The 12,866-nt window shown below is 45.6% G+C and overlaps 1 protein-coding gene across 5 annotated transcripts in view; it reads left to right on the forward strand.

Moving 5' to 3' along the window:
* Nucleotides 1-12,866, forward strand: part of LOC125448205 (tensin-2-like) — a 265,005-nt gene that overhangs the window by 67,067 nt on the left and 185,072 nt on the right. Inside the window, exon 1 of one of the 5 annotated variants that reach the window (XM_059643470.1) lies at nucleotides 6,792-7,160. The exons of the other annotated variants lie outside the window; for them this stretch is intronic. Within the exon in view, the coding sequence (XP_059499453.1) occupies nucleotides 7,116-7,160 (45 nt within the window). The 5' untranslated portion in view covers nucleotides 6,792-7,115. Of the gene's footprint in view, nucleotides 1-6,791; nucleotides 7,161-12,866 lie in introns of those variants that run through there. 5 annotated transcript variants of the gene reach the window in all.

Genomic DNA, 12,866 nt, shown 5'->3' on the forward strand with positions numbered 1-12,866 from the left:
CCCAGCTTTGGCTAAAGTTGCCCCCTAATTGGATGTGCTTCCACTCAATTTCTCCGCACTGTGGTATGTAAGAGAGAAGCAACTCAACATGACCACGAGCTCTACCACATAGACAAGGGCTGAAGTTGCATGGCAACACCACTGCCTGCAAATTCCCTTCCATGCTACTCACTATCCTGACTCAGACCTATATTGCTGTTCCTTCACTGTCGCTGAGCTAATATCCTGAATTCCCTTCCTAACAGCGGACCATATTAAGGGGTATCAAAATATACCACCAAAGAGGGCATTTGTAGCTCTGCTATCCTTCACCTATCGTCAAAAACTATCTGCTCCTCCATCCGTTTCTTAGGGTGAAATCTTCCCAGTCTCTAAACTTTGGGGGAATTAGTGAGAAAGCTGGGAGAATTGTGTGGGATGAGCAATGAAGAGCTTCCTGTCATTGAGAGCCAGAAGTCCCTTTTCCAAAGGAGTGAGATGTGATTCTTGTAAATGAGTGGCGAGAGGCTGATTTACATGGTTTGGCATACATTAACATCTCATTATGACATCACCTGGCCTCATTGATATGGACCTTCCCATTCTCCGACCATCAGGATAGAAAGTAGACAGAGACAATTCCTGACAGGAAAGTCAGAGCAGTAACCTGGTGACTCCAAACCAGACCTCCGTCAGTCACCAACATCTCAGGACATTCTCCAGGGGCAATGACCGCCTCACCCCATCCACCAGGAATCCCAGGCCCCTGTCAGCAAAGTGGGGTGACAGTTATCTTCTGGGGCAATTGACAGGAACCAGGAAGGGCAGCTGCAGAATGCCTCACTTGGTATATGACTGGACGTTAAAGATGGCATCAGTGCCAGGAATCCAGTGAGATTCTGGCAGTGGCCTGCACTTCCACCTGTGGTAAAAGGGGAGAATATGATGAGCAGGACATCAGAGGTATGTGATGCATAGTTAATGAGGTCTGTTTGAGAGGCTAGCGTAAGGAAACCCGCTTGCACTCACAGAGAGAAAACCTCCATGAAACTCACCATAAGGAAACCCGCTTGGACTCACAGAGAGAAAACCTCCATGAAACTCACCAAAAAAATGGCACTACCGATTTCTATTAAGGTTCAGCCCTAAATCTTCATTCACAGCCCATAATCACAGAGTATGGGGGACCTCAGCATAGATTTAGTGATTACCTCACCTTTATCTGTAGTGTAAGGTTGTATGGAGTATTTACAGTGTAGAAAAAATGCTTTATATATGAACAGCCGTAAACACATGAAAAACCACTTTAACTGAAAGTGCCTTATTCATCTTTCAACATGAGAGTGGCACAGAATCTATTTGAAGAGAAACCTTTAACCCATTATCATCATAGTGATACTAAGGTGCAGAACTGGATGAACACAGCAAGCCAAGCAGCATTAGAGGAGCAGGAAAGCTGACGTTTCGGGCCTAGACCCTTCTTCAGAAATGGGGGAGGGGAAGGGGGTTCTGAAATAAATAGGGAGAGAGGGGGAGGCAGATAGAAGATGGATAGAGGAGAAGATAGGTGAAGAGGCGGGGAAGGAGCCAGTAAAGTTGAGTATCGGTGGGGATTAGGGAGGGGATAGGTCAGTCCAGGGAGGACGGACAGGTCAAAGGGGTGGGATGAGGCTAGTAAGTAGGAGATGGGTCTGGTGCTTGAGGTGGAAGGAGGGGATAGGTGGGAGGAAGGACAGGTTAGGGAGGCGGGGCAAACTCGGCTGGTTTTGGGATGTGGTTGGGGGAGGAGAGATTTTGAAGCTTGTGAAGTCCACATTGATACCATTGGGCTGCAGGGTTCCCAAGTGGAATATGAGTTGCTGTTCCTGCAACCTTCGGGTGGCATCGTTGTCGCACTGCAGGAGGCCCAGGATGGACATGTCGTCTGAGGAATGGGAGGGGAAGTTGAAATGGTTCGCGACTGGGACTTTACAAGCTTCAAAATCTCCCCTCCCCTCAACCTGTCTGTTCTCCCTAGACTGACATATCCCCTCCCTAAGTCCCTGCCAATACTCACCTTTACTGGCTCCATCCCCACCTCTTTGACCTGTCTTTCTCCTCTCCACCTATCTTCTCTTCTATCCATCTTCTAGTCCCCTCCCCTCTCTCCTTATTTATTTCAGAACACCCTTCCCTTCCCCCATTTCTGAAAGGTCTAGGCCTGAAACGTCAGCTTTCCTGCTCCTATGATGCTGCTTGACCTGCTGTGTACATCCAGCTCTGCACCTTGTTATCTCAGATTCTTCAGCATCTGCAGTTCCTACTATCATTGCAGTGATGTTGGATTGACTCGCGGTTGCGATAAATTTAATTTAAAAAATTTCACAGTATGATATCTGAATTCTGAGTAAACATGTGTGTGCTGGTGTTTATGCCCCACACTAGCCTCCTCAAACTATCTCTTCATCTGACCTCATCACCATGTCCTTCTATTCCATTTCACTGCTTTGTGTACATCCCTTACATGTATCCATGATAGGCCTCAACCACATCCTGTCTCAGCGAGTCCCACATTTTCACTGCTCTGAGTTAAGAGATTTATTAGTCACAAACTTATATTGTGATTCCCTAGTTCTGAGCTTCCCCCCAAAATTTGCACATCAACCCTATCAAAATCCTTTTGTAATCTTTGAGATTTTTGTATATCAGGTCAACCCATCAGCCTTTATTTTCTAGAGAATAGAGCCACTGTCTTTTCAGCCTTTCCTGATAAGTATAACCTTTCAGTTCTGGAATCATTCTTGTAAAGCTTGTTTTTACCTTCTCCCAGGCTTCTACACCCGTTTTGTAATATTGAGGTCAGGACTATACACAGTGCTCCGAGCTGGTGGAACACTATTCAGGAGGTGGTGCAGTGGTTAGCACTGCTGCCTCATATTGCTGGGAGACCTGGGTTCAATTCCAGCCTTAGGTGACTGTGTGGAGTTTACACATTTTCCCTTTGGGTGCTCTGGTTTCTTCCCACACTCCAAAGGTGTGCAGGTTGGTGGATTGGCTGTGCTAAATTGCCCTATAGTGTGCAGGCTATGTGGATTAGCAATGGTAATTATAGCATGCGGGGGCTGGGATGCTCTTTGGAGGGTCAGTGCAGCCTCAGTGGGCTGAATAGTCCTGCACTGTAGATGATTATATTGTGTGTATCTGTCATACCACCCTAGCATCAATTGTGAATAAAGTTGCAAATGAGCTGTTTCAGGAAATTTGAATGGTTGTGACACATTACCTTTGCACTTTGGTGCCTGTCTCAGTTGTAATTCATGTTCAGAATATAGACAAAATTCAATATTGCTCCTCAAAGGTGACAGTTGCTATTTATAATATTGAAAAAATGCAGAACTAGGTGTCTGAAGAATTTGTTGATGACAGCAAGCCCTGTGGGCAGAGGAAGACTTTTTTTTTATTCATTCACAGGTAGGCCACCCTTTATTTCCCATCTCTAATGGCCCTGGAGAACATGAAGTCACCTCTTGAATTGCTGATGTCCTTGAGTGTACGTGCACCCACCATGCTGTTTGCAAGGAGTTCCAGCAACCCAGTGACACTGAAGGAATGGTAATATATTTCCAAGTCAGGAAGGTCAGTTGCTTGGATGGGAACTTGCAGGTGGAGGTGTTCCCATGTACCTGCTGACCCTGTCCTTCTAGCTGGTAGAAGTCATGGGTTTGGAAGATCTTGTCTCAGGAGCCTCAGTGGACTATTGCCTTGTGTCTTGTTGATGTTACGCACTGCTGCCATAATGCGACACTGGTGGACAGAGTGAATGTTGGAGGTGGTGGATGTAGTGCCAACAAAAGGGATTTTTTGTGCCAGATGCTGTTGTACTTATGTAGGGTTGCTGGCAGGGTTTGAGTTTTGGCAATATGCGACAGTGCATCAGGTAGATTGAACGCACAGCAAGCAAGGAGTGCCAATATAGGATGGAGTGAGTATTGAGCTCAATGATCTGCAGTCTGCTTGAAAAAGCAACACTGTCCTGGAATGTGCGGAGCTACCTAAATGTTGTTGGAGTTGCACCCATTGAGAGTATTCCATCACACTCCTGACTTGTATCATGTAGGTAGTGGACAGACGTTGATGCTTCAGGAGGTGAGTTGCTCATTGCAGTCTTCTCCTTCCCGTTACAATATTGCTATGGTACATCCAGATAAGCTTCTGGTCAATGCTGATCCACAAGGTATTTGGTGGTCAAAGTTTCTGTGATATTGATACTATTGAAAGTCAAATAGGACTTTTTTAACATGGACACAATCCCTCAGGATGGTGCCGGGAAGAGGCAAAGCTCATAGAATCCCTACAGTGTGTAAGCAGGCCATTTGGCCTATTAAGTATCCACTGACCCTCTGAAGACCTTCCCACCCAGACCCACCCTTTTTCCTATCTCTGTATTTCCCACAGCTATTCCACCTAGCCTGCACATCTTTGGACTGTGTACGTAAATTGAAGCACCTGGAGGAAACCCACGGAGACGGAGAGAATGTGCAAACTCTCCAAAGATGGTTACTCAAGGGTAAAATCAAACCTAGCTCTCCAGCACTATGAGGCAGCAGTGCTAACCACTCAGCCACCAGGTAGTTGTTGTAAGCACTTACTTCTGTTATTATATAGATTACCAGCCATGCCTGGGTGGACATCACACATGACACTAAGTCAGAAGATTGTAGGATTGAATCCCAGGACATGCACACAAAAATCAAAGCTGACATTCCAGTGCAGTGCTGAGGGTGGGCTGCACAATCCAAGGTGCCAGGTTTTATGTGACGAGTTAAACCGATCGCTTGCCTGCCTTCTCTAGTGGACACAGAAGATCTCATGGAATTATCTCGAAGAAGTAACTTGTAAACCGTGAGGAGGAGGATGTAGAACTTCTAAGGATATTGACAGATTGGTGAACTGAGCAGCTGGCAGATGAAGTTCAATGCAGAAAGCATGACGTGATAAACTTTGCTCCAAAGAACGTGGAGAGACCATATAAAACAAAGGGTATTACTCGAAAGAGTGTGCAGGAGCAGAGATGCCTGGGTGTATTTGTACTTAAGTCATTAAAGGTGGCAGGTTATGTAGAATAACCTGTTAATAAATCACACAGTATCCTAGGTTTCATAAATTGTGGCATAGAGTTCAACAGCAAGGAAATTACAATGAACTTATGTCAGACACTGGTTAGACCTCAGCTGGAGGATATCAAACTATGGGCAAGTTGTGAATGTATTGGAGACAGTGCAGAACAGGTTTATAACACTGGTTCCAAGGATGTAACACTTAATGAGGATAGATTGAAAAGTTGGAACTGGTCTTTTTGGAGAGGAGAAGGATAAGAGGAGATTTGATACCAATTTTCAAAATCATGAAAGGTCTAGACAGAGCAGAAAAGGAGAAACTGTCCTCACTCAAACAGATTGAGAACCAGAGGACTTTTAGTGTTTTGCAAAAGAAGTAAATGTGAGGTGAGGAAAAGAAACATTTTTCATCTCGCATGTCGTGAGGATAAGAAATACACTGCCTGGAAATGTGGGGAGGCAAGTTAAAGCATTCAAGAGGGGCAGTAGATTATTATTTAAATAGAAACAATATGCAGCGGTTACAGGCAAAAGACAGGAGATTGGCACAAAATTTAAATTCTCTGAGAGGCACTGCAGGCATAATTGACTGAATTTTTTTTTTTTATCTACTCGTGGGATGTGGATGACACTGGCTGGCCCAGCATTTATTGCTCATCCCTAGTTGCCCCTTGAGAAGGTGGCGGAGAGCTGCCTTCTTGAACTGCTGCAGTCAACCTGCTATGGATTGACCCACAATGCCCTTCGGGAGGGAATTCAAAGATTGAAAACCAAGCAACACTGAAGGAACAGCGACATATTTCGAAGTCAGGAAGGTGAGTGGCTTGGAGGAAAGTGGCATTCCCATGTATCTGCTGCCTTTGTCCTTCTGGATGGAGTGGTTGTAGGTTTGAAAGGTGCTAAGATGAATTTTTTGCAGTGCAACTCATAGAAGCTACACACCGCAGCTACTGAGCATCAGTGGTGGAGGGAATGGATGATTGTGGATGTGGTTCCAATCAAGTGGGATGCTTTGTGCTGGATGGTGTCAAGCTTCTCGAGTGTTGTTAGGGCTGCACCCATCCAGCCAAGGGCGGAGTATTCCATCATACACCTGACCTGTGCCTTATAGAATGGACGTTTACTGCACTGTAACCATTCTGTGAATTCTCTTTGGTGTTCTTATCCCTTGATCATCATCACAATGACTAGATTATCTGCTCGTTATCACTTTGCTGTTTGTGGGAGCTTGCTGTACACAAATTAAGGGGATGATACTTCAAAAAAATTGGCTGTAAAGCACTTTGGGACACTGAGGATGGGAAGATGCTATAGAAATGCAAGTACTTATTTTGACATGGACTCCAAAATAGCATTGTAGAATCTCACAGATAAAACCTCATTTCTCCTGAGCTTGACTATATTCATTCTCATGTGAGAGGCTTAATCTCGCAAGTAATATGAAGGTTTGCTTACAACACAACGATGTAGAGGTGTTGGACTTGGGGGAGTCAGAAATCACACAACACCAGGTTATAGTCCCAACAGGTTTATTTGAAATCACAAACTTTCGGAGTCTCACAGGAGAGAGTCTCCGAAAGCTTGTGTTTTCAAATAGACCTGTTGGACTATAACCTGGTGTTGTGTAATTTCTGACCTTACAACACAAGACCCAGATGCTGTTGGCTTAAGTATTTATGAATTGAACCCTGCAGCCAAAATAACGATCGTGGCTGAGAGCACGAATTAATGAATATCGCAGTTTGTTTTCTGTTGTCGTAAAAGTAGGTTTGAGGGGATGAGGAAGGTGCAGCTTTTCATTGGCTTCACTGAATGTTGGAGTAATGGTTCTGCGGACAGAAGGTTTGTTTTGGCAAGGTTTAAAAACTGAAGGGGAGAGAGAGAGAGAGAGGGGGCGAGAGCGCGCAGTGTATCAGCAGCAGAGCAGCCTCACAAACGCACTCTGTGCTGGTCCACAGAAACAGCCTCAGTGTTTTCATTTTTCCCTGGGAGGGCGGAGGAAGCAAAAAAGAACACGAAGCCGGCGACCCTGGTTGTAAAATGTCGACTCTCGAGAAGGCCAGAGGCAGAAAAGTTGCATCGCAGGTAACTTGTTGCGTGCCGTTTCTTTGTGGAATTTTGTTTTAATCCCGAATCATAAAAGCTGCAGGCGCGGCGTTAGCAGGAGCACTCATGCTTCTGTGCTTTGGAACTGGGAGTGTGCCTTGCAGGTCCGTGGAAAACTTTTCACAGGGTCAGCTGGTTAGTGAAACGATGGGAACTGGCGGTGAGATGTATCCTGTCCAGGCTACAGGGCTACAACAGAGTTACTTCTCTGCCTTGTGTTCTGCAGAGCAGCTGACTTGTGACTACCGCAGTTTTGTCTTGGAGAGGAGAAATCGAAGTGGGGTGGGGGGGCGAGGTTGCCTCTGTTAACGGACAACATGTTTCCGAGCCTTCCCAGCTAACAATAGCTGTATTATTTCCAGACTGACCTTTCATGCTGGAATGAGACTGCAAACTGCAAGACCCCCTGTCCCTGCTCCGCTTTCTGTACATGAGCTGTCAGTGTCTCTTTCTAGCTCCTTGTGCACCAGTTGGAGATGTCATTGACATGAGCTGGTTGCAAAAGGGGTAGCGGGAGCTCTCAGGTCTGCCTGTGATGAATGATTAAACTTCAGGAGGGGTTGGGTTGGGGGAAGCTTTGTGCACATCTCAAACAGGCAGGGGTTTAAACTGAAGTGTGTGTGGCTCCCAGTCGGGATCCTGACAAGCCGCGTGGATTTTACTTTGGTGCAAGATTCACCTAGGAACCAAAATACTGACCTGGTGCTGCTAGAACGAGCGTCCTTATTCGAATTTGTGCAACAAAAACTTTCATTCACATAGCGCCTGTAAAATATCCCTCCCAAGGTGCTTCATCGTGTGAAACTGAGCCACAGTTGTTAGGACAGTCCAAAGGTGTGCAGGTTAGGGTGGACTGGCCATGCTAAAGTGTCCCATAGTGCCCAGGCATGTGCGGGCTCGGTGGGTTGGCCAGGGTAATTGCAGGGTTACTGGGAGAGGGTGGGAGGTGTGGGTTTGGGTGAGATGCTCTTCAGAGGGTCACTGTGGACTCGATGGGCTGAATGGCCTGCTTCCATGCTGTAGGAATTTTGATTCTACAATGATTGAAACCTTGTGTTGAAGAGTGACTTAAAGGAGGAAAATCTCTCAAGGTAGAGGAATTTGGGGAGGGAATTCCAGAGTTTAGAGTCCAGACAACTGAAGGCACAGCCACCAATAGTGGAACAATTCAAACTGGGAATGCAGAAGAGGCAGGAATTCGAGGAGGACATAACTCAGATGGTTGTGGCGCTGGAGGAGATTACAGATATAGGGAGGGAAGAGACTGTGGAGGGATTTGAAAAGGAGGATGAGAATTTTAAGATCTAGGCTTTTCTATATTAAAACAGGTACCACATTTCACCAAGATAACAAAATGTGAGGCTCGATGAACACAGCAGGCCAAGCAGCATCTCAGGAGCACAAAAGCTGACGTTTCGGGCCTAGACCCTTCATCAGAGAGGGGGATGGGGTGAGGGTTCTGGAATAAATAGGGAGAGAGGGGGAGGCGGACCGAAGATGGAGAGAAAAGAAGATAGGTGGAGAGAGTTTAGGTGGGGAGGTAGGGAGGGGATAGGTCAGTCCAGGGAAGACGGACAGGTCAAGGAGGTGGGATGAGGTTAGTAGGTAGATGGGGGTGCGGCTTGGGGTGGGAGGAAGGGATGGGTGAGAGGAAGAACAGGTTAGGGATGCAGAGACAGGTTGGACTGGTTTTGGGACGCAGTGGGTGGAGGGGAAGAGCTGGGCTGGTTGTGTGGTGCAGCGGGGGGAGGGGAAGAACTGGGCTGGTTTAGGGATGCGGTGGGGGAAGGGGAGATTTTGAAGCTGGTGAAGTTATCAATGTGGACTTCACCAGCTTCAAAATCTCCCCTTCTCCCACTGCACCACACAACCAGCCCAGCTCTTCCCCCCCCACCCACTGCATCCCAAAACCAGTCCAACCTGTCTCTGCCTCCCTAACCTGTTCTTCCTCTCACCCATCCCTTCCTCCCACCCCAAGCCGCACCCCCATCTACCTACTAACCTCATCCCACCTCCTTGACCTGTCCGTCTTCCCTGGACTGACCTATCCCCTCCCTACCTCCCCACCTATACTCTCCTCTCCACCTATCTTCTTTTCTCTCCATCTTCGTTCCGCCTCCCCCTCTCTCCCTATTTATTCCAGAACCCTCACCCCATCCCCCTCTCTGATGAAGGGTCTAGGCCCGAAACATCAGCTTTTGTGCTCCTGAGATGCTGCTTGGCCTGATGTGTTCATCCAGCCTCACATTTTGTTATCTTGGATTCTCCAGCATCTGCAGTTCCCATTATCTCTGACCACATTTCACCAATACTTGCTTGGGAGTAAAGTGTTTTGAGATGTTCAGTAGTTGTGAATGGCACCATGGAAATGCAAGTTTTTATTCTGTCTTCAACCAGAAACCAATGTACTTCAGTGAGCCACGGAGTGAGACAGAAACAGGACTTGGTACAAGTAAGGACATGAGCAGCAGTGTGGGTGACCTCAAGCTTACAGGGTAGACCATGGGAGACTAACTGAGAGTGTGTTCGAACAGTTGAGCTAACAAAGGCATGGATGAAGATTTCAGCAGCAGCTTAGCTGAGACAGGGACGGAGACCAGTGGTTTCTCAGATGGGGAAATAGATGCTGTTAGTGATGGCATGGCTGTGTAATCAGACATGTGTGAGAAGTTTATTGCCGGTGTGGATAAAGGGGTGGAAGAAGATTTTTGTTGGGGGAGTGGCCCTGCACCTTGAAAGTCTGTCTCATTGCAAGACCCTCAGTGCCATGTTGTGAAATTTATAGTGGTGCCAGTTTCAGTTCCTAAAGATGTCTGTGTGAGAATGCATGGTTCCTACAGGGCACTGACTACCCACACTTCACATGGCAGCCCCCATTAGGAGAATTTGAAGAATGGTGGTTCCTATGGATTGCATCAGGTGCCAGTGAGATTCCCAGCATAATTCCTGAAACCAAAGCCTTTTTGTTTTGGTCCCCATCCTTAGCATTCTGACAAAACTAAGCTTTAGCATCCTCTCTCTCCTTTGACTGAGATCATTGCAATCAGTATCAATTGAGAACGGAGACAGAGAACATTCTACAGTGACAGTAGGAACCGCAGATGCTGGAGAATCTGAGATAACAAGGTGTAGAGCTGGATGAACACAGCAGGCCGAGCAGGAAGGCTGACGTTTCCGGCCTAAACCCTTCTTCTGAAAGGTCTGCTGTGTTCATCCAGATCTACACCTTGTTATCTCAACCATTCTACAGTGTTCATTTTTGGACCTGACAGCCCATATATCAGCTCTAGGAGCTTGAAGTCTCCTTATTGAAGACTTTTCTGGTAGAATGAGATTATTGTGCGGGATTATCGCTCCTAATGGGAGGGCCCTTAAGAAAAAGCACACTGCCTTCATTTTGTCACTCCTGAGATGGGAACTGTTACTGTAGCCTTGACATGAGATCTGTATTATATAAAGTGGATTTTTTTCAGAAATTCCCTCAAATTTGTTGCCGTAGGGCACCTTTGTAAAGCATGGGCGGATTTTCTTTAGTACATAAAGTGCATTAGTCATAACTGGATGATATCCTGCCAAGAATCGTGTAATAGGGCTATTGAAATTTAAGCTCAGAAGACGTTGACATCTTTCATTAAAATAAAAATCAAGCTCATTAACCCCTTCCTCTACATATTTTACTGTTGAAAATACAGATGCCACGCCCCGTGTCTCAGTAGGCATATAAGCTCCCTAGATTGCTGCAAAGCCAGAAAGACCAAGGAGAGTTTACTTGCTCAAACCTGTCATTCTCTCTTTTCAAGGAAGATTAAAAAAAATCTGAAGCAGACAAAAGTTCACAGGCCCTGAAAGAAGGCAGGACAGTACGTCTCATTTTTTGGATTGCTCTTGCAGAGAGCTGGGATAGACACAATGGGTTGAATGGCCTCTTTCTGTGCTGTATTTATCAATCTCCTTCATCATGATTGTCACTGGTACTGTGACCTTATTTTTTAAAGACCTATATTCTTTCATGGGATGTGGGCATTGCTGGTAAGGCCAGCATTTGATGCCCAAACCTAATTGCTCTTCAACTTGCTCAGCTGTTTCAGAGTTGATCACATTGCTGTGGGTCTGGAGTCACATGTAGGCCAGTCCAGGTAAGGATGGCTGATCTCCTTTCGTGGCTCGTTTCACGGTGACCATTACTGAGAGACTAACTTTCAATTCCATTTTTATTAATTGATTTTAAGTTCCACCTGCTGCATGGTGAGATTTAAACCCATGTGGCCAGCCTGAGTTTCTGGTGACATTACTCCTGCACCACCATCCTTCCCCCTAATCTTCAGAATTTGGGCCTGAAGGGAAACCATTACAGACCAAACTTCTTAACCTTTATTTCAGAAGGGAAGGAGACAAAGAAAAATGCTAAGTATAGACCAGTTAATTTAATCTCTATTATTGGGGAAATGTTAGAGTCCATGAAAAAGGATGTAATAGCAGACCAATTACAAGTACACAATATGATCAAACACGGCTTCACGAAGGGGAGATCGCACCTGACAAATTCATTAGGGGCCTTTGAGGCAGTAACAAGCAGGATAGATAATGGGAAAACAATGAATGTAATATAATTGGATTTGTGGAAGGTGTTTGAAAAGCTACCGCATATTAGGCTACAAAAGCACATGATGTTGGAGGTAGTATATTAGCATGGACAACGGATTGGCTGATGAATAGATGACAGAGAGTTGGGATAAGGGTGCATTTTCAAGATGGCAGTTTGTAACTAGAGGGATGCCAAAGGGATTGGTGCACAATTATTTACTGTATATATTAATGACTTGAATGAAGGAAGTGAATGTACTGTAGCCGAGTTTACAGATGACACAACTATAGATGGGAAGAAGCAAGAACTGCAGATGCAGGAAGTCAGAGTCGATACAGTGTGGAGCTGGAGAAACACAGCAAGTGAGGCAGCATCAGAGGAGCAGGAAATACTCAGTAGATAGAGTAAGAGATGTTCAGCATGGAAACAGACCCTTTGGTCCAAATTGGGGCGACTTTTTTATGCAGAGGGTGGTGCGTGTATGGAATGAGCTGCCAGAGGAGGTGGTGGAGGCTGGTACAATTACAACATTTAAAAGGCATCTGGATGGGTATACGAATAGGAAACATTAATAGAGATGTGGGCCAAATGCTGGCAAATAGACTAGATTAATGTAGAGTATCTGGTCAGCATGGATGTGGAAAAATTGTAAGGTTGTGCACTTTTGGCAGGAAGAATAGAACAGTTGAATATTATTTAAATGGGAAAGCAGTAACACAGAGGAATTTGGAAGTCCTCATCCATGGATCATTAAAAACTAGCTTCCATGTTCAATGGGTTATAGGGAAGGCAAATGGAACGTTGGCCTTTATTTCAATGGGAATGAAGTGTATAAGTGTTTGAGGGCAGGGTGTGGTTTGCTAAAACTATACAAGGCACTAATTAGACCACAACTACAATACCGTGAAAAGTTTTGGACGCCTTATCTAAGGAAAGAAAGATATACTAGATATACTGGCACTGGAGGCAGTCCAGAGAAGGTTCACTAGATTGACGCCAGGTATGAATGGAGTGTCTTATGAGGAAAGGTTGAGTAGGTTGGGCCTGGACTTATTTGAATTTAGAAGAATGAGAAGCAACCTTATTGAAACATAGATTCT

The sequence above is a fragment of the Stegostoma tigrinum genome, chromosome X (assembly GCF_030684315.1).
Source record: "Stegostoma tigrinum isolate sSteTig4 chromosome X, sSteTig4.hap1, whole genome shotgun sequence".
Classification (NCBI taxonomy): domain Eukaryota; kingdom Metazoa; phylum Chordata; class Chondrichthyes; order Orectolobiformes; family Stegostomatidae; genus Stegostoma; species Stegostoma tigrinum.